This window comes from Plectropomus leopardus, chromosome 22, assembly GCF_026936395.1.
Source record: "Plectropomus leopardus strain MGB_pleo_1.0 chromosome 22, ASM2693639v1, whole genome shotgun sequence".
Classification (NCBI taxonomy): domain Eukaryota; kingdom Metazoa; phylum Chordata; class Actinopteri; order Perciformes; family Serranidae; genus Plectropomus; species Plectropomus leopardus.
Genome location: NC_142197.1, coordinates 6,735,864 through 6,760,659, shown reverse-complemented (window position 1 = coordinate 6,760,659; position 24,796 = coordinate 6,735,864). Strand labels below are relative to the sequence as shown.

The 24,796-nt window shown below is 39.4% G+C and overlaps 1 protein-coding gene across 3 annotated transcripts in view; it reads left to right on the top strand.

Annotated features, from left to right (window-relative positions):
• ppfia2 (PTPRF interacting protein alpha 2) overlaps positions 1–24,796 on the top strand; it is a 253,750-nt gene that overhangs the window by 174,597 nt on the left and 54,357 nt on the right. For all 3 annotated transcript variants that reach the window (XM_088073032.1, XM_088073033.1, XM_088073034.1), the window contains 4 exons: positions 10,627–10,728; positions 15,618–15,782; positions 17,275–17,349; positions 24,229–24,339. In XM_088073032.1, coding sequence (XP_087929158.1) covers positions 10,627–10,728; positions 15,618–15,782; positions 17,275–17,349; positions 24,229–24,339 — 453 coding nt within the window. The remainder of the gene's footprint in view (positions 1–10,626; positions 10,729–15,617; positions 15,783–17,274; positions 17,350–24,228; positions 24,340–24,796) is intronic.

Below are 24,796 nucleotides of genomic sequence, written 5' to 3'. Positions count from 1 at the left end.
GAGAGATGCTCGGAGCAAAACCTCAGCCCATACAAGTGGAATTTTATACTCCCCAGCTGTTTGAATGAACTATAAAATAAAACTGTAACACTTCATCAAAACTGGCCGCTGATGAAACAACCTTGGGTAACATTTTGAGAGAAAGCTTAAAAAGAGCTCAGTCGCCAGATGAATGCTTCTGCAAACCAAGAAAACTAAACATTTGAACGTTTCATGCGTATCATATGAATGTTTCTAGATTGTTGTAATGTATGAGCTGATTTTGTCATTGCGAAGTGGAGGGGACAGTGGATTGTTGTTGTTTCCAATGGCTTTTTATTTTTTAGGGTTTTTTTGTACCCAAACATTGCTGCCTGTTCGGCTGGGATAGTGGCCTCAAAAAGCATTTGTTTCTTTTAAAGACTACTTTTCAAGCCCAGATTGTTGCCATTTTATTTTTTTTTATGAGATATCACTGCTTTTTCAGCGGTTGTTGTGTGTCATTGCCTTTGCAGCCAGGATGGTGGGCTCAAAAGCAGTTATTTTTTTACAGAGAAATCGCTTCTTTTTTTGGTTAGGATAGTGTTATAAAACGCTGCTGGTTTTCTTTTTATTTTTGCAGAGTCATTGGTTTTTACTGACTGTTATGATCATGGCCCAAAAAGCGCTTTTATTCTACCAAGATATCGCTGCCTTCCAGCGGGGATTGCGTCCCAAAAAAGCCCTTTTTTTTTGCTTTCTGGCTGGGCTTGGGGCCTGAGACTCACTTGATTTTTCCGATACATTGCTACCTTTCCGTCCGGGATAGATCAGTTGTTTTTTTGCCTAAATCTAACCACAGCATCATTAAAATGTCAATTTTTAAGGTATAAACTCTAATTACTGGGTGAGTGCAATAGGTGTCATGTACAATCTGTGCAATCATACAAAGTGAAACTCTGACTGTGCAGTTGCAGTTCTGGTGTTGTTTTTGTTCAGGCTGTTGTGTTTTTAATGTCGTGGTGCAGCACTGAGTCCAAGACAAATTTCACCTGCGGGGACAATAAAGCGTATTGTATCATATCGTATAATAATGTGAAAACGTAACGTAGGGCGTTTTTCAGAAATGTCCAAAACCAAAAATTTTTCTGGTGATTGGATTGGTTAAATTGATCGTGGAATATTCTCCCCAGCAGTCAGCCGCTTACACTGTGTATGTTTTTCTCATTTAACGGTAGGATCAGCTATCAGAACCTCCTTTTTATTATAAACCAGCGCTCTGCTTTAGTTAGAGACACTGCTGCTGTTCACAGCTGGGAAACTGTTTGCAGCATCGAGGAATGTCAGCGCTGCTCTCATCACTTCCCCTGAGGGAGTTCTCAAACGTCCCCGGGGCCCCAACAGTCTACTGTGTGTGCTGTTACATGTGTGAGTGCGTATACTGTACTTCACCCTCTACCTCAGCTCGACTTGTAGAAGCAGAGCCGAGGTGAAAGTCCACTTAACTGAAGGTGCTCTGTCACGCAACCCCTGCATGTGCATCTTCACCTTTTATTTATATACGCCTGGACTCTACTGCTCTTGTGCTCGCAAAGTCGTATTTTCACTGCGGCGCATTCAGCCGTCTCTATCTTTTCCGTACTGCCATCCCATTTTCAGGTTATTTATGAGAGCGGTGCCCGGAGGCAGCATTTCCTGGGAATACAAATTCAGCAGGTTGTGTTTTCCTTGAGAGAGAGAGAGCAAAAATAAATATCACTGAATGGAAACAAACTTCCATTTGCTGCATTTTCAGTGTTGTGAATAATTCAGTGTGCCCAGGACACACTGTTAGGAACTCTGGTTAAGCATAAGTTACGCCTCGTATTGTTTCTGTTATTTTAGATATCGATATTTGTGTGTCTGACAGATGTTGCCAGTAACTTGTGAACTCAGCATAGTAGAAAACACAAACACAGCGTGACAGGTTCATTTGTAATGGCGTAAGGACGTGACATTTTTTCAAAAAACATAAAGAAAACGTGGGTTGGAACTGAATTAATTCCTCTTGTCATTTGATGTCAGAATACATATTGCTTTCAATATTTTTAACTTATTCACATTTTAAAATGGCATTTGGACTGGAAGGCAAAGGAAGAATTTATTGTACAGAGAAACATGTTTTTAACTGTGCATATGTCAATACTTGTGTTGACCTTGAACTGTATGTGACAACAAAGAAACAGTAAAACTATAATAGAGCATAAGAACTTTAAGACCTTGACCAATGTCAGCTCGCAAAAATATGTGAATAGCAATCATTTATGTCATTCCTATGTTGTCATTCACATCACGCTATTTGCATCGCTCTGCACTGATTTGCATCTTTGCATTGACTTTATAATCTGGCCGCGCAAAACAATTGCTTTAAGCTTGGTGTGAACACAGCAAAAAACTCAAAAGATTTAGCCAGGATTAACCAGCTAGCTCTCAAAGCTCCGTCACATACTGTTGTTTTTTTACATTACTGTTTTTGTAGAGATTAAACAAAAAGATATAATGTGTTATATAGTGAGCTTTAAAGTTGCAGGTTGATATACTTTAGATATGAAGAAAGAAAATAAGAGCATAAAAGTATTTACTCAAATCATCCGACCAATTAATAGGCTACAAAAATGCTTAACTAGCATCTCAGCTATTTTTCCTATAATTTGTAGCTTGCAAACTGTTGTTGAAATTAAACAGTTACTTTTTAAAACTTTATCTTGTCTTGTTTGCTGCCTGTCTGAACTTGCCCGTTCATTTTTTTATAATCCGAACCTTCCCTCCGAGCCTGTGTGCGTTTATTTATGTGTTTGTACCACATTTGGCTGGAGACACTGACTTGCTGACAGAACATGGGGAAGTTAATTAAAGTGGGTGTCAGCTTGCTCGGTTTAGTGTGAGGACAACAGTTTCAAAATGAGCTGACACTCCCCGAGTCACAAATACCAACATTCACTTCTCTTATTAATCTCTAACAACTTCTCTCTGTGGCAGGGAAACTCAGATCACTTTTTTGGGGTTTTGGGGGTTGTTTTTGGGGGCCACTTTTGCAAAATGACAGGAGGCCAGGGGCCGGACGCAGCCCCATGCATGTTTCTGGGATTTTAGGACAATTCTAGGCCTTCAGGATTTTACCAAATTTGTAGGATTTTAGGATTTGGGGTGGGGGGTTAGGAATGTTTCTTAGATTTCAAAACATTTCTAAAATTTTAGGACCTTTTTTAGGATGTTAGGACATTTCTTGGATTTTAGAACATTTCTAAGATTTTGGCACATATGTAGGATTTTAGGACATTTTTAGGATTTTAGGGCATTTCTTGGATTTTAGGACGTATCTAGGATTTAAGCACATTCCTAGAATTTTCTATAGTTTTTAAGTACGTCTACAGGATTTAAGGACATTTCTCAAATTTTAAGATGATTCTAGGATTTTAGAACATTTCTGGGATTTTGAGACATTTCTCGGATTTTAGAATGTTTGTCGGATTTTAGGACATTTCTAGGATGGTATGTCGTTCTAGGATTTTAGGACATTTCTCAGACTTTGGGACACTTCTCAGATTTTGGGACGTTTATTGGATTTTAGGACATTTCTAGGATGGTACGACATTCTAGGATTTTAGGATGTTTCTAGGATTTCAGAGCACTTCTCTGATTTTAGGCTGTTTGTCGGATTTTAGGACATTTATAGGATTTTAGGATGTTTCCAGGATTTCAGAACATTTCCAGGATTTTAGGAAGTTTCTATGAGTTTTTTTCTAGGACACTGGGGGCTTACCAGGACCTCTGTCTGGGGATCTTCCAGTGGCACTTTTTGATAAACAAGCTCTTTTTTGATGTCCTAAAATGTTTTGAAATCCTAGAAACTTCCTAACACCCTATCAGGGTGCAGATTCGGCCGGCAGACTGTAAGTTGAATATCAGCGCTCGATAATTTCACCTGAGCAGACATTTAGTAGATCTAGAAGCCACCATAGTGTGTGAAATATTGTTTCACTAGAGCCCATGATCTTTCAGCAGGTTGCTGTCAGTGTTGCCTTTAGGAAGACAGTTTTAAAAACCTTCCCTCGCCCCGCCCCCGGGGTCAAAGCCTTTTCTTTAACTCAGCTCTAAGACAAAGAATCGCTCTGAGACGGCTTGTTTAAAGAGGAGCTCCACACAGAGACAGTATACTGCCGACTGTTGCTGAGGAAGTTGAGGCTTACCAGCAGGGATTGTTGAGTCTCACAAGCATTAAAGCAAATGATGCAATTTGCAGAAGGGCTTTTTTCTTAAGGGGAGGTGACTGTGATTAGCTCTGTTCCTCTGGGAGGCAGATTTATGGGCTCTAAGCTTCTTTTTTTGTGCCTGACCTACAGCACAAACCAAGTTTGGAAAATGCACTCTGGCGAAGGAGTATTATGTTCCATAATGACACAAGGGCTTTATTTTCAGATTATATCAGAGATAGAGATAACAGAGATAACATGGAAGTGTGTTGATTACTGTGGGGAATTTGGATTTTAGCAGCAAAATAACAAGTGAAGAAAGACAAGAGAGAAAAAAACATTTGTAAAATTCAGGGCCTATAGGGGTGTGTAAAGTAATGAATTGGCCAAGAGCCGATAATAATTTTGTTGTTGTTGTTTATATCCCTATAGTAGTCTTCATTTTAAAATAAATAACTGAACTGTTTTAGAGTCATTCAGCTCGTCATTACACCGTTTCAAATGAGCACAAATTCAATCGCACAAATTTTTAAAACAACCTCTATTATTATTATTATTATTATTATTATTATTGTTGTTGTTGTTGTTGTTGTTGTTATTATCAATATAATTATTACAATTAACACTTAACACAATTATTAACACAGGAAAAATGTAAAAAAAAAAAAAAAAGATCACCTAAATTAATAATGGTAATACACAGAAAACTTGATACACATTGGTCCAAAAAATTTCCCAAAAATTGAAACTGGCAGAAAAGTTTCCCATCAGGAGCTTCATGGTTTTTGTGTATTTAGAGCACATTAAGCTGCACTTGTGTGACAAACTTGAGGGATGTGGCCTTTCATATTGATTTTTTGGGCCTTAATAATAGCGCCCCCATCTGCCCAATCAGCATCACAAATCTTGAGCAGCATTTGCGCATGACTTCCAGTCATTGGTGAAAACATCATGTGTCTTCAGTGTAACATCTCACAGGAAGTTGCAAAACATTTCTGAAGAAAAATGAAAGAAGTTAAAATAAACACCATAGTACCAGCCTTGGAGCTTGAAACTGTAATTAGGAAAAACTTAAAATCTTACAATCTTACAATCTCTCTGTCTTCAGTTGTGTCAGTCTGATATAGGTCAACGCTGTATAAAGATGACTCGGTTACCAGGCCAACTCTTTCCTCCACGATAGCTTCTGTTGCTATGGTAACAGCTGGGTTGTAACAGTTGACCTGATCTTCCTCTGATAATGTAGTCGTTACTCTGCAGGCACTCATGTATAATAGACACATTTGTCCTGACAGTTTAACCTTTGGCGTTTTGACTTATGTGGACCAGTTACAACTGGGTTTTTATTGGTTATACTGGATGTTAGACCGTTGTTATGTCTGTGAGGTCGCGTGTGGCATGATGTGGTAATTTGACTGCTTTTTCTATTTAGGGATAGTTCATATTCATTTGAAGTGGGGTTATTTGAGGTTCTTATTCATAGTCAGTGTATTATACACAGTAGACGTTAGTCGGTACGCCCGCAGTTTGCAGAAGCAGCAGTAAAACTCATTATAGCCACCCAAAAAATAGTCCCACCTTAAAAAAACCAATATCAGTGTAAGTGTATGCTAGATTTTGAGTATTTTTACTGCTTTAATTTTCCATCAAGCAGCCTAAAAAACCCTTTAACTCTTGGATCAACATCAGTTGTCTTCAGTTGCTACAGTTTAAACCTCTGAATAATGAGAAATTTTCTTTAAACTGCAAAAAAATTTGAAAAAGGTGACAAGGAAATTACCTGGAAATCATTTCTAGTTCTGTAAACTTTACATAAAAAATCAGGTTACAGAACATATATATGTATATATATATATATATATATATATATATATATATATATATATATATATGCATTTTATTTTCTGTTTGTTTGTTTTTGCTTATTTTCTTGTATTTTTTTCCTAATTTTCTGATAATTTTTGAGTCATTTCTCATCGCTCATCGCCGTCTTCCCATGTTTCTGAAAGAAATCAATGATAAATGTTATGACCGACTCTGATTACAGTTAATCCACTTGACTTTTTTTGAAGCCTTCACTCATAATAACAGAGCAAGCGTCAGCAGTGATTTTTCATGGTGTCTTTGTGCGGAGGATTTGTCGCTCTATAAGGTCTATAAGGATTTCATCCTATAAGGATCACCGCTGTAGCGATAAGACACAATATTGTCACACCCCCTGGAGTTTGTCTTTAAGTTATTGTCCTCGTCTCCTGAAGGGCAGATGGTGCACACACTCTGAATTACAATGTGTACTCAGATAGACAGATCACTGGCTGTGTTTGTCTAACAACTTTTAATGATTTACTTGTTATATTTTTATTTTATGTGAAGAACACACGTTTTTTTTTTTTTTTTCAAGTGCTGTACAAGGAGAGTGATAACAATAGGGCTGCAACTAATTTTATTTTGGATCGTTTGTTGTATATTTTTTCAATCAGCGTTCTGTATGTGACATGCAGATCAATAATATAACACCAAACAACTATTTGCTAAAGATATTGTGGCGTCCTGAGCACAGATGAGCTCACGCTCCCTCTGTGTGTACCACACGTGCACGGGCTAGATCTTTGCCGCCACTTTCCCGTCCACTTTCAGACGCCAACAAGTGATTGTTTTCATTGTCAATTAACATGTTGATTTATTTTTGAAGTAATCACTTAGTTCTTTGATGTATAAAACATTGCAAAATGGTGATAATGTCCATTTGTGTTTCCCAAAAGTCGTTCTCAAAAGTCTTGTTTTGTCCACCATCCAAACATATTCAGCTTACTGTAATTAAGGAGTAAAGACGCCAGAAAACATTCACATTTAAGAAGACAGAATCACATTTGCCTTAAAACATTGTTAAATAGATCATTAATCGTCACATTAAATGGTGTTTTTATTTAACAGCTGACCGTTATTTGTTGCAGCTCTGTAACTCATAAACTCTAAATGTCACATAGAGCCCAAGTTTGGGTTTTTTAGAAATAGAAAATTATTTCTAAAAAGCTATGGAAAAATGTAGAGAATTATGTTTATAAATATTAGCTATAATTACATATGTAAAATTATTTTTACAGACTTACTATAATTTTAAAGCAGTTTTTCAGGTAATTTCCTTGTTGTTTTTTTGGGTTGTTTGTTTTCTTTTGTTGTTGATATTTACTTTTTTGTTTGTTGTTATTTTCTTGTACTTTTTTTTCCTTTTTTTGTTAATTTTGGAGCCATTTTGCTCAATGCCTCCTTCCCATTTTGAGAAGCAGATGGTATAATTCCTACAGTACTCCTCATTCTGCGCGCTCAGATAAATCCACACATTTACCCTTTTTTTGATTATGAAATCAAACACAGAGCATGCTGGTTATTGTGCCACATCGCCGGGTTGTAAATGAAAATATAACACACACGTCCCATCACTCAGGAGTCACATTGAGACACTTGTGTCTCTGTTTGATTCCTTTCTTCCCGCCTGATGGGAGCCACTCCAAAGACGCGTCTGCTCCGCTCTTAAATTAGACCGCGATGACGGGGACAAAGGTTTGAAGTGTTCCTGAGCGACAGGCTGTCTCTCCTCCTCTGATGCTTGTTTACCAGCGTGTTATTGTCACGGGGAAACACAGCGCCGAATCCCCGAGCGAGTTTGAGAATCAAAAGTGTGTTTAGGAGAACAACGGAGCAGGGGGAGAGCTGCTGTGGTCCGGATGTGAGAGGAGCAGCGGGGGAGAATCAGGCAGTAATTGGGGTATAAATGTAGTTCAGCCGTATTTAAATCTTTTGTCAGTGTCCATCTGCAGAAAAATGGACTGAGACGAAAAGAGGGAGGACAGCTGAGGGGAGACGGAGGACATGTCAGGACAGGATGGTGCATTTCACACTCAGTGGACACTTTAAGACTTAATGTACATCCAAGAAAACAAATGCAAACTTTTATTTAATGATTAAGTGAATATTTGCTTTTGTTTGTGCCACCTCCTCTTCATCTTCCTCCTCTTCCTCCACCTTCTCCCCTTTCTTCCCCTTTTACTCCTTCTTCTCCTCTTCCTCTTTACTTATTTCCCTCCTTCTCCTGTTTCATCTTCTTTCTCCTTTTGTTTTTCTCCTATTTTCTTCTCTTTTTTCTCCTCATCCTCCCTCCTCTTTCTCCTTTCTTATTCTTCTCCTCCTCCTTCCCCTTTTAATACATCTCTATCACCTCGTCCTCCTTCTGTCTTCTTTTTGTTCTTCTGTTTTTTCTTTATTTCCTCTTCCTGCTTTCCCCTTCTTGAGCTTCTCCTTCTTCTAGTTCTCCGTCTTTCTCATTTCACGTTCTCCTCCTCCCTCTTAGTCCTTTAGGTTCCTCCCCTCCTTCTTCTCCACTTCTCCTTCTCCTACTTTTTTAGTCTTTGTTTTGCTCTACCTTCCTCTCCTCTCCACTTTCTTTCTCCTTTATCACTTCTCCGTCTTCCCCTTCTCCTCCTTTCACCTTTCTTGTTCCCCTATTCCTTTTTCTCCTGCTTCCTCCATTCTTGTTCTTCTCCTTCTCGTCCCCCATCTTCTCTCTCCTTTTCCACTTTTTCTTCTTTTTCTGCCCCTCCTCCTCATTTTTTCTCATTCTCCTTTCTTTTCCTCCTCTTCCTTTTTCACCCTTCTTTGTTTTCCTCTTGTTTTTTTTCCTCTTCTTTTTCTTACTCCTCCTCTTCTACTTTCACTTCTTATACTTTCTGTCCTTATTCTTCTTCACCTCCTCCTCACCGTTCTCTTTATTCATCTTCAGTGTCATTTGAATTTATTATAATTATTTCCATCATCATCTTATTTACTTATTCATTTATTTAAATAATAAATAAAAGACAAAACACTGACAGAACACGCTGAGGACATCGACGGTACATACAGGATCTAACAACAAACGTCTTATTGTTGTCTTCGATGTAATCTTCGCGTAGACGCTCAGCTCAACCTGTGAGATGATTTCTGCCTCTGGAAAATGAAAAAATATCCGTCTGACTAAAACTTCAATCTGCCGTTTTGATCTGATGCAGCTCAGAACACACAGCAGCTCGCAGTCTGTCGCCTCAGCTGTTGTCCACAGTGCCATGCTCATTCTGTAGTACTACAGTCGACACAAAGCGCCGTCCTCTGTGCCGTCACTCAGAGCTGTAGGTGTAAATCCACTACACCTGGCACCGAGCCTGCGCCGCTGTATACAGCCAATCCTCTTTGGTCTGCAGATTACCATTAGACCGTTCAATCCTCTCCCCTTATTGTACGACGGATTGAACCTTTGTTCCAAAATGCAATGACATGGCTGACCTGTTCTCAATATAATACCTTTTATTAGATAAATTAAATCAATAATAGCATCTTAATGCGCAAGACATGATGTGTTTTTATTTGCTTTGTATGCAGATTAGATTTAGTGAGTTTTCCAGAAGAGAAACCACCTGCATCTGTGCCCGTCACTGAGGAACTGTAATATTTATTCGGGTTATTTTTGACCAATGATTTTGTGAAAGGCCTGTGGTTGTAACCTTGATGCTGTTGCTGTTTTATGTGAATAGATTGCTCTCGATGTAATATGAATTTGTACAAAAAGTGGACTTTTTTTTGCTGTATGTCAGTTTGCAGGTTGTAATAGAAGAGATCTAAATTCATCATTCATTCATCTAAATTATATATTTACCTCAACCTGCAACCATTTTTCCCTCAATTAGCCTGAACAGTTCTTGTCTGTTTGATATTTAACTTTTAACTATTTAACTTTACTTATATTAGGGTATATTGAAATATACATTTGAAAGTTGAAAATAAACACATTAATTTATTCACTGAATAGTGTAAATACTGCACATACAGCACATATATATCAGGGCTCAAAATGCAATTTTCTGTGTGCACTAGTGCATGTACCTTTTCAAATACATGCACCATTTTTCCTGTTTTGTTTTTACCTGCACCAAAAAAGTTTTTACTGTACAACGCAGTAGGTGAACAGAAGTCCAACATGGACCAATAGGACAGGTCATATATTGTCAGTCTGTTATAGCGCAATTTGAGCTGATTTCACTTTACATGTACTGTGAAACTTCTTCAAATACTGCAAATTTTATATGGTTGTAGGAACATTTTGAGCAGAAATCCATCAGCGATGTCCAGCAAATGTAATGTGGTGAAATGTGAGTCCTTCTTTGTTGTTTTTGACTTCTCCTAGTAGCGTAGTTGTTTATTTGATTTCTCTATTCTCATTTGTTTGATTTCATTTGATATGTTTTCATCGTCAGATGCTGGCAGCCAGTTACCCGCTAATGAGCCCTTCTGCTTTACATATGTTGCATTGCATCACTTTACCTCAAACCACGCAGGGCTGTTGTAGAGTATTGTGTGACGCTGACCATGATGCTGATGCTCTCTCTTTCTTCCTTTTGTTGCTCAGGAGTTCGCTGCACTGACCAAGGAGCTGAACGCCTGCAGGGAGCAGCTGCTGGAGAAGGAGGAGGAGATCTCGGAGCTCAAAGCCGAGAGGAACAACACCAGGGTGAGGGCAGCATTCACACACAACTTCAAAGCATTTACTAAATTGATTTTAATGCCATTACCTGATCTTGTTAAAATGGGTTAATCTGCCACTAATTCTCTGAGGCATTCAGTGGGCAAAGACAGCCAATCAGTTTTGACATTTACAACTAGAAATTAAGTTCATGATGCTTTTTATGCCTCTGCGCCGGCAATCGCCGAGGCCAGAGGCATTATGCTCCCTGTTTGTTTATATGTTCCACTGCTGTGAATGCAATAGCTCAAGGACGCTGGGAAACAGCAAATTTTGCACAAGCGTCCACTTGGACTTAGTGATAAACTGATTCGATTTTGGTGGTCGAATGTCAAAGGTCAAGGTCAAGGTGACCTTGTTTCAGTCTCTTTCTTGTGGATGTGATATCTCAAGAACACCTCAAGGAAATTTCTCCAAATTTGGTACAAACGCCCAGTTTCAGTCAACAATGAACTAATTCTACTTTGGTTCTCAAAGGTCAAGGTCACTGTAACCTGACATCTCAAGAACAACTTAAGGGTATTTCTTCAAACTCTACACAAATGTCAAATTGGACTCAAGGCTGAAGCGATTAAAATTAGTGATCATAGATCAAGGTCACCGTGACCTTAGTTCAGTTTCATTCTCATAAACAAGATATCTCAAAGTGGCCTTGGGGGAATTTTCTCAGATTTGGCACAAACATCCATTTGGACTCAAGGAACTGATTCAATTTTTGTGGTCACAATCAAGGTCACTGTGACCTTGTTTTAGTCTCTTTCTCATAAATGAGATATCTCAAGAACACCTTGAGGGAATTTCTTCAAATTCAGCACAAATGTCCTCTTGAACTCAGTGATGAACTGATTAGATTTAAGTGGTCAAAGGTCACTAATACCTTGCATTCGCCTCATTCTTACGAATGCAATATCTCAAGGATGTCTTCAGGGAATTTTCTCAAATTTAGCACAAACTTCACAAATTTGAAAACACATTTTTTGGCCATAACCCAAGAACTAATGTGCTAATTATGATAGAATTTCACACAATTGTCTAAATGGATGAAATTATGAAGCGATGATGTTCTTTATCCAAAAGGGCAACTTGACTGTGAAATCATAACGTTTTGCAAAAACATTTTTTTTGGCCATTACATCATATCTCAGCAACAGAAGGGGAGACATTTGGTCTGATACTGAATTGGAGACACTAATCTTGTGGTGGTCCATCTTGAAACTGCTGATTGTCTAGATCTTGTTTGCTGCCTATTTGAAGATGTTTGTTAACCATCCTCGCTCAAACTGGAACTGCAGCATGACTGGTTCATAGAAGCATACAACAAAGATGTTAATTCTAGTTTCTTCCTTATCCACCCCCTGAAAATTTGCATTCCACAAGTTTGTCCAAAGTTTCTTAACTTGCCCTAAGTTTGCATGTCAGCAGCAAAAACCCTGCTGCATACAGGGATATATACGCCGTCCTCAGAAAGCTTAAGCTATCTGCTGGGTACGGTTTTAAGGCTGTAGAGCCACTGAAGCAACCATGCGCACTGTCTGTTTCCAATGCCCAGACATACCTCATTAGCTCCCTTCATTTTGCCTGAACATTTTTCCACTTACTCCACATGGATGGCTGCTCAACAGTAAAACTAAGTCCAAATGGCACTGATGCCCTGCAGTGTCCAGGTCAAAGTATTTCGAGGGGAAGAAAAACAACCAAAGACATTAGCGGATCAGCTTGATTTTGTGCAGCCTCGTATCTTCAATAAGAAACATTTTCTTTTTAACGCAGTAAGCACACTCTGCTGTTGACAGATAAGACTCTGTTTTCCATCCCCTCTGCTGATTAAGTGTGGATTTTTTCAGTCTTGCACTATCTGTCTCCGGGTGGAGGCAGAAGATTTTAGCACAACAGCGACTGAGAGAAACAGAACGGAGGGAGGTGAGGCGGAAGAGACGGGGACAGACACGAGTCGTCTTCTCTCTCTCACTTTATTATCACCTTGAATCTTGCGATGGGCAATTACCAGGCGATTTTAATTAAACCCGGTTTGTCGCAGTTCATAATTAAATCTTGGAAGGCGTGTGCAGGCAGTCAGTGGACTGAGGAGCTGAGAACAGATGTGATGACAGTGGAGACAGGCTGACTTTATTGGTTGTTTTAGATAAGCATCACAACTAAATGACACGCATGTAAACTCACAAACTGGAGTCATGCAGAGACATGACGAGACAGAAAAAAGAGAGCAGCAGATAAAGGATGAAAATATTTACACATCAGGAGGACAGTGTGGCTGAAGACATTACTTCAGGCAGAACTCAAAGTAAGCATCAACCTCCTGATTGATTCAGCAGTGGACATGATGGCTGCTGATGAGACTCTCAGAGACAGTTGTGTCAGACAGACGAGAGAAGAGACGACACTCAGTCTGCTTTCAGCTACAGTAGAAGTCTGCACGGGGCTTTTTTTCAACCCTGCATGCACATACTCCTTTCATTACCATTAACCCTTTAACATCTGGATTGCATTCAGACGCCTGTCACTGGTATATTAACCTCTGAAACCTCAGAAAATTGGCTTAATTTCTTTCAAAAACGTAGGAAAAACAATGAACAACTTGGCAGGAAATGTCCCAAAGGTGTCCTAAATGTCCTAAAAGTAAAAGGTGACAAGGAAATGATTTGAAAATTAGCTTTGAGGGGGCGGGTTATTAGATATTATAGATATATAGACATAGATAAAGATGTTAGCAAAAAATGTAGGGAAAGATGTGCAGAAAACTACATTTAGAATTCTTTTAATTACATATTTAAAATTGTGTCACAGAAAAAAGGACTACTTTTTCAAGATTTAGTAAAACTTGTTTTAGCACAAAAGCAACATTTTAAAAGCATTCAGGATTTTTGTAATTTTAACAAATTATTAATCTTTTGGTAAATCCCATAACATTCGGTGAAGAGTGTATTATCAGTTGTTTTGGACTTGAAACTAAAAGTTTTGAATTTGGAACTTGAGTCAGGACTTGAGTGCATAGACTTGATTTTTGCACAATTAACAATACAAAAAATGTTAGGGAAAAAAAACAGTATACAGTGCAGGGAGAGGCAAAAAAACAAGTGGGATTATTTGAAGCTGATACCAAAGAAAAGGTAAAATTTCATAATCTTATAAGAAATGCAAATGTAAACACAGAAATTTAAATGACAGCATAAAAGTGATGTCAAACGAATAGCAGAATATGACAATAGCAACGACAATAACAATGATTAAAAAGTTTTTCAAAGTAGAAAAAAGTGACTTGAGACTTTCTTGTGTCTTTTTTGCAACTGAGACTTGCAGGTGATGCTTGTGTTGCACAATGGCGATGCTTTTTTGAGTTCCTCTTTAACTAAATAAATCAAGATAAATATATAAGAGAATAAATTAGATTCATGGATTTTAGGTTTCTTTTAAACTCGTGTTCGGCCTTGCCTGTTGCTCCCAGAGTCAACTCCATCTCTGTATTTGTCATTATCTTTTTTCCTACATCAAATTGCTTCCAACCTTCTTGAATAATGAAATATCATCCTCACTGTGTAATTCTTAGTTAGAAAAAAATGCAGCTGTTTTTAGTTAAGTAGTGATATCAAGTGGGAGTTTGATTTCCTTCGTAGTGGTTAACCACAGAATCCATTTAATCCAGCTGCAGCCTTCAGCGGAGGATCTTTAGACTCGTGAAGTGAAGAAATGTTGGGAAAGAAGACACGCAATGTTTTCTAGGAACGCTCTGGGAGGTCATTTTCAGCTGGAACTTTACCCTCTGACCAGATCATTATCTCCGGGATGTAATATCATGTCCTCTGACAATATCCGAGAGGGAATGAAGTGCCGAGATCTGCGTCACATGATGCCGCAGCACCGAGTAACGAGGGGAAATGAAAGCAGATGATCTTATACTCTGATCTCAAGCAACAGTAATGAATAATGTTTTATCTCTGCAGCCACACTGGTTTTCTCTCTCCCAGTCGCATCCTGGTTGTTTACTCCCAGTTGCTGTTGTCGTGTAGTTTTCCTGATGTCAGCTCCGCAGCTCTGCATCTCATCTCATCTGTCAGTGAAGCTGTCTGCCAGCAGTTGACTTGACATGTTACCTACTGTAGCAGCCCAGATTAGCATAATCCCTTTTGGACTCTGCTGGAAGGACGGCAGTACTCGCATCTTTTATACCTTTACTCTGAAAAGCTGCTATATATAATATATATATATATACATATATATATATATATATATATATATATATATGCAACAAATTTCACCAAAAATGAAATAAGGCAAGGCAAGTTTATTTGTGTAGGACATTTCAGCAACAATGCAATTCACAGTGCTTTACATAAATATTATTGAGACAAAGTGCAAAAGAGACACATTATAAATGACTTTTAAATACAGTTAAAAATACCTGTTAAAATAAATAACTTAACTGAATAAAATAACGATTTAACAATGTGGATGATGATGAGAATTATAACAGTTATAGTTAAATGTAATGTAAAAGAGGGTGTTTAAGATTAAAAACCACCTAAATTGTTTCCTTACTGATGTCTGCCTTGCATTACAGTTGTATTGTATTTTTTATGTGTTAGCCACGTTATGTTGTTGATTTGTCTTTAAGGTCTGGGTGCGAGCCTGATGAAGCACACTTTGATGTGTTGTTACTGCTTGCAAAAATGCTTAATAAATTAAAAGAATAAAAGCTGGGGTTTGGTGTGCAGCAAACCTTTTCTCATTTGGATTCTTTCGTATTATTTCTATGTTTTATCAGCACTTCACCTGTTACACTGCTGTGAGGGGGATTTATTTTTTTCTCCAATGATGATGATGATGTTGTTAACAGTGATTTTTCTCATGTGTCTCCTCAGCTGCTGCTGGAGCATCTGGAGTGCCTGGTGTCCAGACACGAGCGGTCACTTCGAATGACGGTGGTCAAGCGGCAGGCTCAGTCTCCCTCGGGAGTCTCCAGTGAAGTCGAGGTCCTCAAAGCACTCAAGTCCCTCTTCGAACACCATAAAGCCCTAGACGAGAAGGTAAGTGTGCCTCCATTAGCACAGCATTTTGGTTTCAAGTTGTCTGCCTATAAGCAGCACGCAGTTTGTCTGCTGTGTCTTGGTGGAACCATTATTATTTATTTTAAAAGTAATATTCTTTTTTGAAGATGTTTTTGGGGCTCTCTGCCTTCATTAGTATAGGACAGCTTAAAGCAGGAGAGAGAGGTGATGACATGCAGCAAAGGGCTGCAAGCTGGAGTTGAACTCGTAGCCGCTGTGGTGAGGACACAGCCTCCATACATGGGGCGCCCGCTCTACCAGGTGAGCTAATGGGCGCCCCCCCTGCAAAATAATATTCTTAAAGCTGGCAGTGGAGGTCAAAACTGAGCTAATTCAATGTTTGTGTAAAAATGACAGCTGGCAGGACGTGATGGGTGTGACTTTTTGGCGCAGGAGATTTAAAAATCAGCTGACAGCAGTTGGCAGCAACCTCAAAGACGAAGAACAGCGGCTGAAAATGTCCACCTATATTGAGGTCAAAGAGCTCCTTATCCTCTTAGCAGAGGACGAGATCAGCCACCGTGTAACAGAGAAGGCAAATGGTTTGTTATTGTTTAGAAAGTGCTGTCCGTGCACGTTTTATGTCACACTAGAGGCTGAAACTCTTGTGTTACACTTCACACTTTTATGGATTCCAGTACGCCTCCATGCAGTCCAAAATCACACACGTTTGACATGATGCCGCAGTGTTTGGTTCTGTATAAAACAGTAAAGCCGGCAGCATGAATGGACTTCCCAGCAGCTCTATCACGCAGTCTGGGTAAAAAGTGCTATTGAGACTGTGACATATTTTGCTGCCACAGTGTCATCTGTGTTTATGGTATCATTTGTTGGTTTTACTCCCAACCGGCGTGTCTCCTGCCTCCTCACAGCCTGCTGATTTATGACCTCCGCCCCCTGTGTGATATCACCACCGCCCCTGTAATCCATTCATGCTCTCCTCTAAAAGCCATCATTTATAAAGCAGGGCCAGCAACATGCTTTTCAACTGCATAAAAGCTGTCTTGTGCAGCTGGGGGGGGGGGCGTCCCCCGCTCAGACCCCGGCTAACTCCTAATCCAGGATCTGGATCCTTTGAGATCTGACATCCTGTGTGGCGGCAGTAGCAGCGGTGGTGTACAATGACCATGCGGTGCGAGTAATTGCTCCATCACAGCCACGGCCACAAGCAATGAAAGCCGCAAAACGCCACTTTGAAGCCACAGCAAACTATTATTGTGAGGCTAAGGGAGGAAAAGAGGACAGCTCTTTGTGCTGCAGCAGTAGGGCTTCTTATGCTGTGTTAACCCTTGATTGCCCAGACTCTAATTTAAACAGTAGTCAGAGGGAAAAAAGTGCGTTTCTGTCAGATCCTTTGCGATCAGTCCAGCTCTGAGAAAATGTAGAAATCTGCTCAAGTTAATAATACAGTCCATCAGAGAGATCAACAAGTATTTCATGATGCGTGTTGGTTTTTTGTTTTGCTTTCCAGGTAAGAGAGAGACTACGAGTGTCACTGGAGAGGGTGTCTGCCTTGGAGGAGGAGCTGACAGCAGCCAATCAGGAGGTAAGAGCTGCCACAGCTAGACTGAATGTGAATAATGGATGAATGCATAACCACATGAACTGAAGTCTTCTATTGCTGACATTGGACTTTAATAGCTTATAGCCAGTTATATGTATATATATATATGTATTTGAAAATGTAAAGTGACAATTAAAAAGTGAAATTTGTGAAAAGCAAGCCCGATGAAGACAAATAGTAACATATAAAAAACAATATAAAATGTCAGCTAACTAGATACTGTTGCGTACTTTACACTGCAACATGTGTCCATGTTTGAATTCACAATGAACAGACTTCTGTCCTGCTCCTTTATGTGGCTGTGAATCTAAAACATACAGTGACATGTCCTGAATTATGTATCAGCTCAAACACCCAGAGCACCTCTGCAGGCTTCACCCACCCTCATCTGTACACTGTGCACATGAGTGGCTGAGGCTGACAGAAGAGTGACCACTCTCTGCGATGGTGGCCTAACTCCTTCTCAACCTCCTGGCTCAGGCAGGCTGAAGTACCTGAGCACCTCTCACACTGCAGATGGTTGTCTTCCAGCTGAGGAATAAACCCTCAGGCTGGCACTTCACAGCCTGTCAGACATGCCAGTCTGACATTCAGGCTGAGAATAAAATTTGGTGAGGAGAGGAGAAGAAGAAGAAGAAGAAGGGGTAAGGGGAGTGGAAAGCAGAGGGGGGGAGCGGTTGGAGTGGGAGGAAGGGCAGACAGGGAGAGGAGAGAGGAAATGCAAAAAGAGCAAAGACAGAAATAGAGAAGGCAGGTGGGAGGCAGAGGCAGGTTGTGTGCGGAGGTGTTTGTGTTAATGAGAGCGCAGTCGGTCAAAGAACATCTGCCAGGGTTTGGAGACGAGAGGACCGAAGGAGAGAAACACAGAGAGGAATGTCTGACAGTAGAGTGGTCTGAATCCAACATTAGACGGTGTCGGATCTGAGCAGACAGAGAGAGAATTCAAAGACAAGTAAAAGGAGCGAATAGTTAAAAAAAATAACGTGGCAGGCCGCTGGATCCCAAAGCTGTCTCTCATTTCAGTTTTACAGCTTCTTGACAAAGTCTGCTTTTTAAGCTGTAAAGTCCCCGACAGACATCACAGTCGAGGATGTAGCACTGAAGATTTTTCTCACATCACACAGCCAAGGTTAGAAAGACCGTACAGTACATCTGTGGGGCCGTCCCTCGTAAATGGTTAACACTACACTTGTCAGTGCTGCGGACAGATGAGTGATTGGCCCTTGAGGCGGTGGAGGAGGCAGTTAAACCGGCTTTGCAGAATAAAAATGTCCACGCTTCAGAGGCTCCAGGGAGGCGGGCAGACCACGAGCCAGCGAACCGGTAATTGATTTGTGATGGAGGTCTGGTATGAGTCCCTTCTCCCCCACGGGGGTTTGGACAACACGGCCACGCCAGATGAAATCAGCGGCCTTTGACCTCATCCAGTCACAGGTGTTTAAGTGGCTGCACACTGATTACTGCTGCTGATTGTAATTTGCTGCTTTGCACCAAACTGTAATGCAGAATCTGTTGGAATCTGTCTGAGCATAAATTGTTGTTTTGCTTATTTATAGGAGTCACTGGACATTAATCAACACTGTGACACATTTTGAAAAAACTCCAATTTAAAAGTGCTTCGGGTGGCTGAACAACTAATTTGCACCCACAATCAGAAACGGACCAAACAGATAAAATAATAATTATATGATAAACAACTACAAAAACCATTGACATTTATAAAAATTCCATCTCATCAAGCAAGTTTTATTTATTCTTGAGTCCAAAATGTCTTGTTTAGTTTAAGACCGTTTTCCTGTATCAAATATTATACTATAAAATTAAAATTTAATGATGAAATAAGAAGAAATCCAACTAAAACTTAAGAAAAAAAAGCTTTAAAGGAATACTTCACCTCCAAGTGATGTATTGATTGATTTGTACGTGAGACTTATGCTCAAACAGATCTTCTGATATCGCAGACCCCTTTTACTCCGATCCATCAAGAATGTTTTCCGTTTTTTGTTCATTGCGGAGGCATGCGAGAAAAACGTCTTCAGGAATTCAACATAACAGCATAAATAACTGATATACAAATTTGCGGGCTGAAGTATTCCTTTTGAGTTTTTCCTCAGATTTTGATACTCAAAAGCTCACTGTGATTGACAGCAGCTTGTCAACAAACAAACCCACACCTGTCATCAGATTTGATTCAAATACTGCTAAAAGCTGATTGGTGCCCAGAAGTACGAGACAGTATCTTTTTCCAAATGAGTCTTGGCCAACCGAGTGAGAGGCGCACAGACAAACCAGCAAAGCCAGAAATCTTACAGGTGAAATAAACAAAACAAAAAACTGTTGGATGAAAATCTTGTGTTCTTTTAAGACCCGGCCCTTCGGAATAAAAAGCTAACTGAGAAAAATAGGTGACAAATTGAATAGATTTTTATGCCTTAGCGCCGGTGATAGCTTTGTTAGGAGGCATTATGTTTTTAAGTTGTTGGTCTATCCTCCCCATTCTTGTGAACGCAGTATCTCAAGAACTCCTGAAGGGAGTCTCTTCAAATTTGGCACAAACGTCTACTTGGACTTAGGATGAACTGATTCGGTTGTGGTGATCAAAGGTCAAGATCAGTGTGTTATTGCATCCATCTAATTCTTATAAAAGGATATCTCGAGAACGGGAATTTTATTTTCAAATTTGGCACAAACGTCCACTTGGACTTAAGGATGAACTGATATGATTTTGGTGGACAAAAGGTCAAGTTCACTGTGACCTTGTGTCTGTCCCATTCTCTTAAACCTATTATCTTAACAATGCCTTGAGGGATTTTTCTTCAGAATTGGCACAAACATCCGCTTTGACTAAATAATGAACGGCTCAGATTTAAGTGGTCAAAGGTCGAAGTCACAGTGACCTTACAATCATGTTTTTTGCGATAATCGAAGACGTCATCCACTAATTGTGACAAAGCTTCACAAAAATGTAATAGAATGATTAAGTGCTGAAATTTTCTACTCAAAAAGTCAAAGGTCAATTTCACTGTGACTTACTAATCTTCAGAAAAAAGATAAGGGGGGGCATTTGGTCACATGCTGGTGACACTAATTTTGGGTCTATACCTTGAAACTGTGCTGATTGCATAGATATGTGACGTCGGTGCTGCCGGGGTGAAGATGTGTGTGAAGCATCCTTGTTTTAGAATATGCAGTTTTTTTGCCGCAACATCCATATTTGAAGACTTCTCTACTGTCATGGCTTCACGTTGAACCTGGACAGACATGGATGTCAAAAAATAACTGCAACTTGACAGGTTCACTGAGGCATATGGCATTATTGCTAGTTTTACATGATTTTAGCAAACAAGACTTTATGGACTCAGTAATAGAAAACAGCTTAATAATATGAAGCCTTGGGAGCAGTCAAATCTAAGTAAAATGGAAGACTTTGACAGAGGAAACATGTTTTTTATTCTTCCTGTTCTAATCCTGTGTGCTAACTCTCACATCTTCTCCAAAGAAATCCCAGCACTATCACAGGCACATTCAAAAAAAAATGAACACCCTTCTCACATAAAAAGAAGTGTATTTTTTGCTTTCATGATCTGTGTGTGTATATATGTTTGTGAGTGTATGTGTGCATGCATTTGATTGATTGCAATTTAAGCGCATTGCACCAGAGACGTGCATGCCCCCAGCTCTCACCTTGACAAAATCAATCTTTTATACTCTAAGAAACCCTCCCTTCAGTCCTCACATTTGTCCAATCTCTTCTCCATCACATTACCTCAGACAGTCCTCTCAGTCCACCACAGAGGTGCTAAAGAAAGATAAGGAAAGCATGATGCTGTGCAGCAAAAAAAGGCCCATTTCGTGCATTTTGCCCCTCTTCTCCTCCTCCATCAGATGTCTGCTTTTTGATGAGAGGTAGATCAACAACATCAAAAAGAAATAATGGGCACCATGTTTATTTTGCATCTGTCAAACGTCTCCCTTTTTGTAATTTCAGAGCTGGAGATGCATCTGTAGCACTCCGGTCGTCATTTGTTGTGCCTTTCTGTCAGGGGTGGTGTTGCTGTTTGATCTCTGAGCCGGAGAAATTACAGACAATCTCAGAATAATGGTGCAGAAACATACGGAGGCATAATTATGCCCTCGTTAAAAATAATGAACAGAGACGGTGTGTAGTCGATGTGCAACAGGGAAGAAGAAGCCAAGCTGTTGGCTTCTTCTTGTTGGCTGTTGGCTGCAGAGTTAGTGTCCAGACTTAATGCGAGGTAAACCCTGTCCAATGCGGATGGGAGGAAACGTCTCATACTGCCTTACGTTCCCGCGTTAAATAAATACTGACTCGCGCTTAAACCCACTCAGAACCCAATTATGTTTCAAACACAAAAAAAACCTAATAATGATGGATTTCTTCTCTAAATGCACTCACAAACCATTAGCAAAAAAATATTATAATTATATGTTTTTTTCCCCTCTCCATTCCAACGGACAATGTATTTTAACACAAAAATTGCTTAAAAGAGATAATTACAATAAATGGTCTTGACAGACTTTTTTTTGCACTAATTTCTGAAGTATCTCCTGAAATAGTATGTGGAAACCCTTCAGAGATAAATACTCCTGAACATAACCAATAAGAAACAATAAAGCTTATTGTTTCATCGGAAAATAAAATCTTAAAGTGCCTCCCCATATAAACTTTATTTCCTCTTTTCATTTTCCAGTGACATGGAAAAAAATCCTGAGTGAAAACTGTAAATATTTTACCTTTTTTACATATATAAGTGATATAACATCAGATGTTTACTTTTCAAAGCTGTTTGAACACAATTTATGTATTTTGTCTGTATGAATAATTGATTAAAATGTGTCTTGCACTCCCTTCTTTCCTTACAGTCGGCAGTGTTGTTATAAAGCAGGTGTGGCTCCACTACATTGTGATTGGTTGATAGACATCCTATCAAAGAAGTCTGCATTCAGGTGGAATTGATTGACAGTTATCACATAGATCTAGACAGCCTAGAAAAGTTGTGTCCATTGGAGTGGATGTGGGATCTGAATAGGTTAATGTAAGATTTAAGTTTGAATCAGATCAGTTCAAAGTTAGCGTTTCAATTCGATCGACCATCGTGTCATTGATTATGCTGAGGATTCCTTCACGGTTTCATTCACAGCAAATATCTACTGTCGGAAGAAATGCAATTTTCTCGCTTCCTACAGAGGAGCAGATTTTCGAGCATCCCAATTTATTTGTTCTGAACAAAGATGACCTTCAAGTAATTGTATTATCAACTCCTTCTGCAGCAAACTGTATGTATACTACAGATATATTGTGAGGCATCTAATAACAGATACAGTATCTGGGCTGCTTGGAAATTGAAATCACAAAAAAAAGGACAAAAAAGGAATAACACGAGAACCCTGGTGCTTCGGAGATTAAAGCATTTCTAAAGTGTCTGAAAACTTACAGAGTGGAAGCAGCAGGATGCAGCTTTAATCAAGTCATGCTAACAGCATGGCACATGTTCAGTAGTTTCTGGTTGTTGGTTGATGGAGTTGCTTCTTGGCTGCTGACAATAAGAGTGGGATAAGAGGTTTTTTTTAAACAGAGAAGAAGCATCCCGGTTCAATGGACTACTTTCTGTGACTGTAAAAGTTTTTCCAACCCAATTGCCAGAATAAATGTTGGCATTGTACGTTTCTTTGTGCTTTGGTTAATGTGAAGTTATGTTATGGACAAAAGACACTTGGTTAGGTTTAGGAAAAGATCTTGATTGGACTTAAAATACCCAGATTTGTTGTCAGAAACATGGCTTGAAATGTCTTGTCATCTTGTTAAAAATACCCGGTTTGGTCACCAAAATCACGGCATTTCCCGATGTCTGGCTAAAAAATACCAGCTTTTCCTACCATAAACACTGCTAAAAATGTCCCATCAACTCATGAAAAAACCTTTGTTTGTCGCCAAAAACATGACCGTAAATGTCCTGATGTCTCGTTAAAAAATACCAAATTTTGTGGGTAAAACCACAGCTGAAAATGTGCAATGTTTGTCAATAATATCTGATTTTGTTGTCACAATCCCAGCTGGAAATGCCTCTGGACTCAGTCTGCTGCTTGACTTTTTGCCCTCCCCATTTTGTTGAGCACATTATAGCACTATAATTTAGCAAATTACTGCAGTGTTTTTCAAAGCTGCACTGAAATAAGAGGTGGATGTTTTTACTAGAAGTTGACATTTTTGGTAGGGCATTTTGCGTGGTTCAAATTACTACAGTACATGTAGCTTACACCCACAAGTTTTAAGTTGTGGAAAGTCTTGTTTTGGAAAGTAGAAGAGGCACCACCAAGTCTCAGGGGCTTCAAGCTGTTAATGAGAGACAAGCAGCTGTGAGGTGCACTGTCTACCTTTCTCTTCCCCATCACGAGGAAAGCGTTAATCACACGGTGTCTGTCGAGGAAGAACCTAATTATTGTTGTTGTCGGTCACCGTCTGACAGGATTATGACTTTAGGACAGTTGCTTAAGGTGGTGGAAAGAGACATGCGGTCCGCACTACCTGATAATTATAGTGATTGTATCAGTGCTCACATGCTTCCTGCTTCATGTTGGTTGAAGCTGTTTTTCCACAAATTCCTTCGGAGAGGGACAGACTGTAATTTACTGACGTTGCATAAGAGGGAAATGTGACGAGTTCAAACACTGAGGTTTCAACATGTTTGTAAAGCCTCATCGAAGGGAATGCAATTACATCAATCAGTCTGAGCTTGTTTTTATTTCGTCTCTCGCGACCTCCAACATAAGTGTTTGTATGCTTTTGCAGGTTTTCTGTGTATTTCAGCTCTAATCTTTGTGCTTGTTGTCCTCCTGCAGATTGTGGCCTTACGGGAACAAAATGCTCACATTCAGAGAAAAGTGGCTTCCGGGGACGGAGGAGAGGACATCCTGGAGGGAAGTGAAGCTCAGCAGAAGGTTCATGGCAAGGTGAGTCTTTTTCTTGATAAAATGGACATTTATTTTAAACTTATCAATGGACATACAACTTTTTGGTTTAACGTTTTCCTGCAAAAGTGGATACTGTCATTACTGGCTGATAAGTTTTTGGCTTTATGTCAACATATAGGAGGTGGTCAAACTCTGCACAAAATTAGCACAGTTTAAGATATTAAATAATAATTACAAACTTCATTCATATAGCATGCTTCAAAACACAGTTACATAGTGTTTTACAATAAAAGAGGACACATTCAAAATAAATAAAACAGACTAAAAACCAATAATTTAGCACACAAGCAAATTTAAGTCTTAAAATGTTAAAGTAATTCTTAAACCTTTACAGTATATACAAACGGCACAACCTGTGTGGTTACACAATATTAAAGGGTAAGTTTGGTAATTATAATTCTATTTTGCCATGTTTTTGTGTCTAAGTGACTAATGG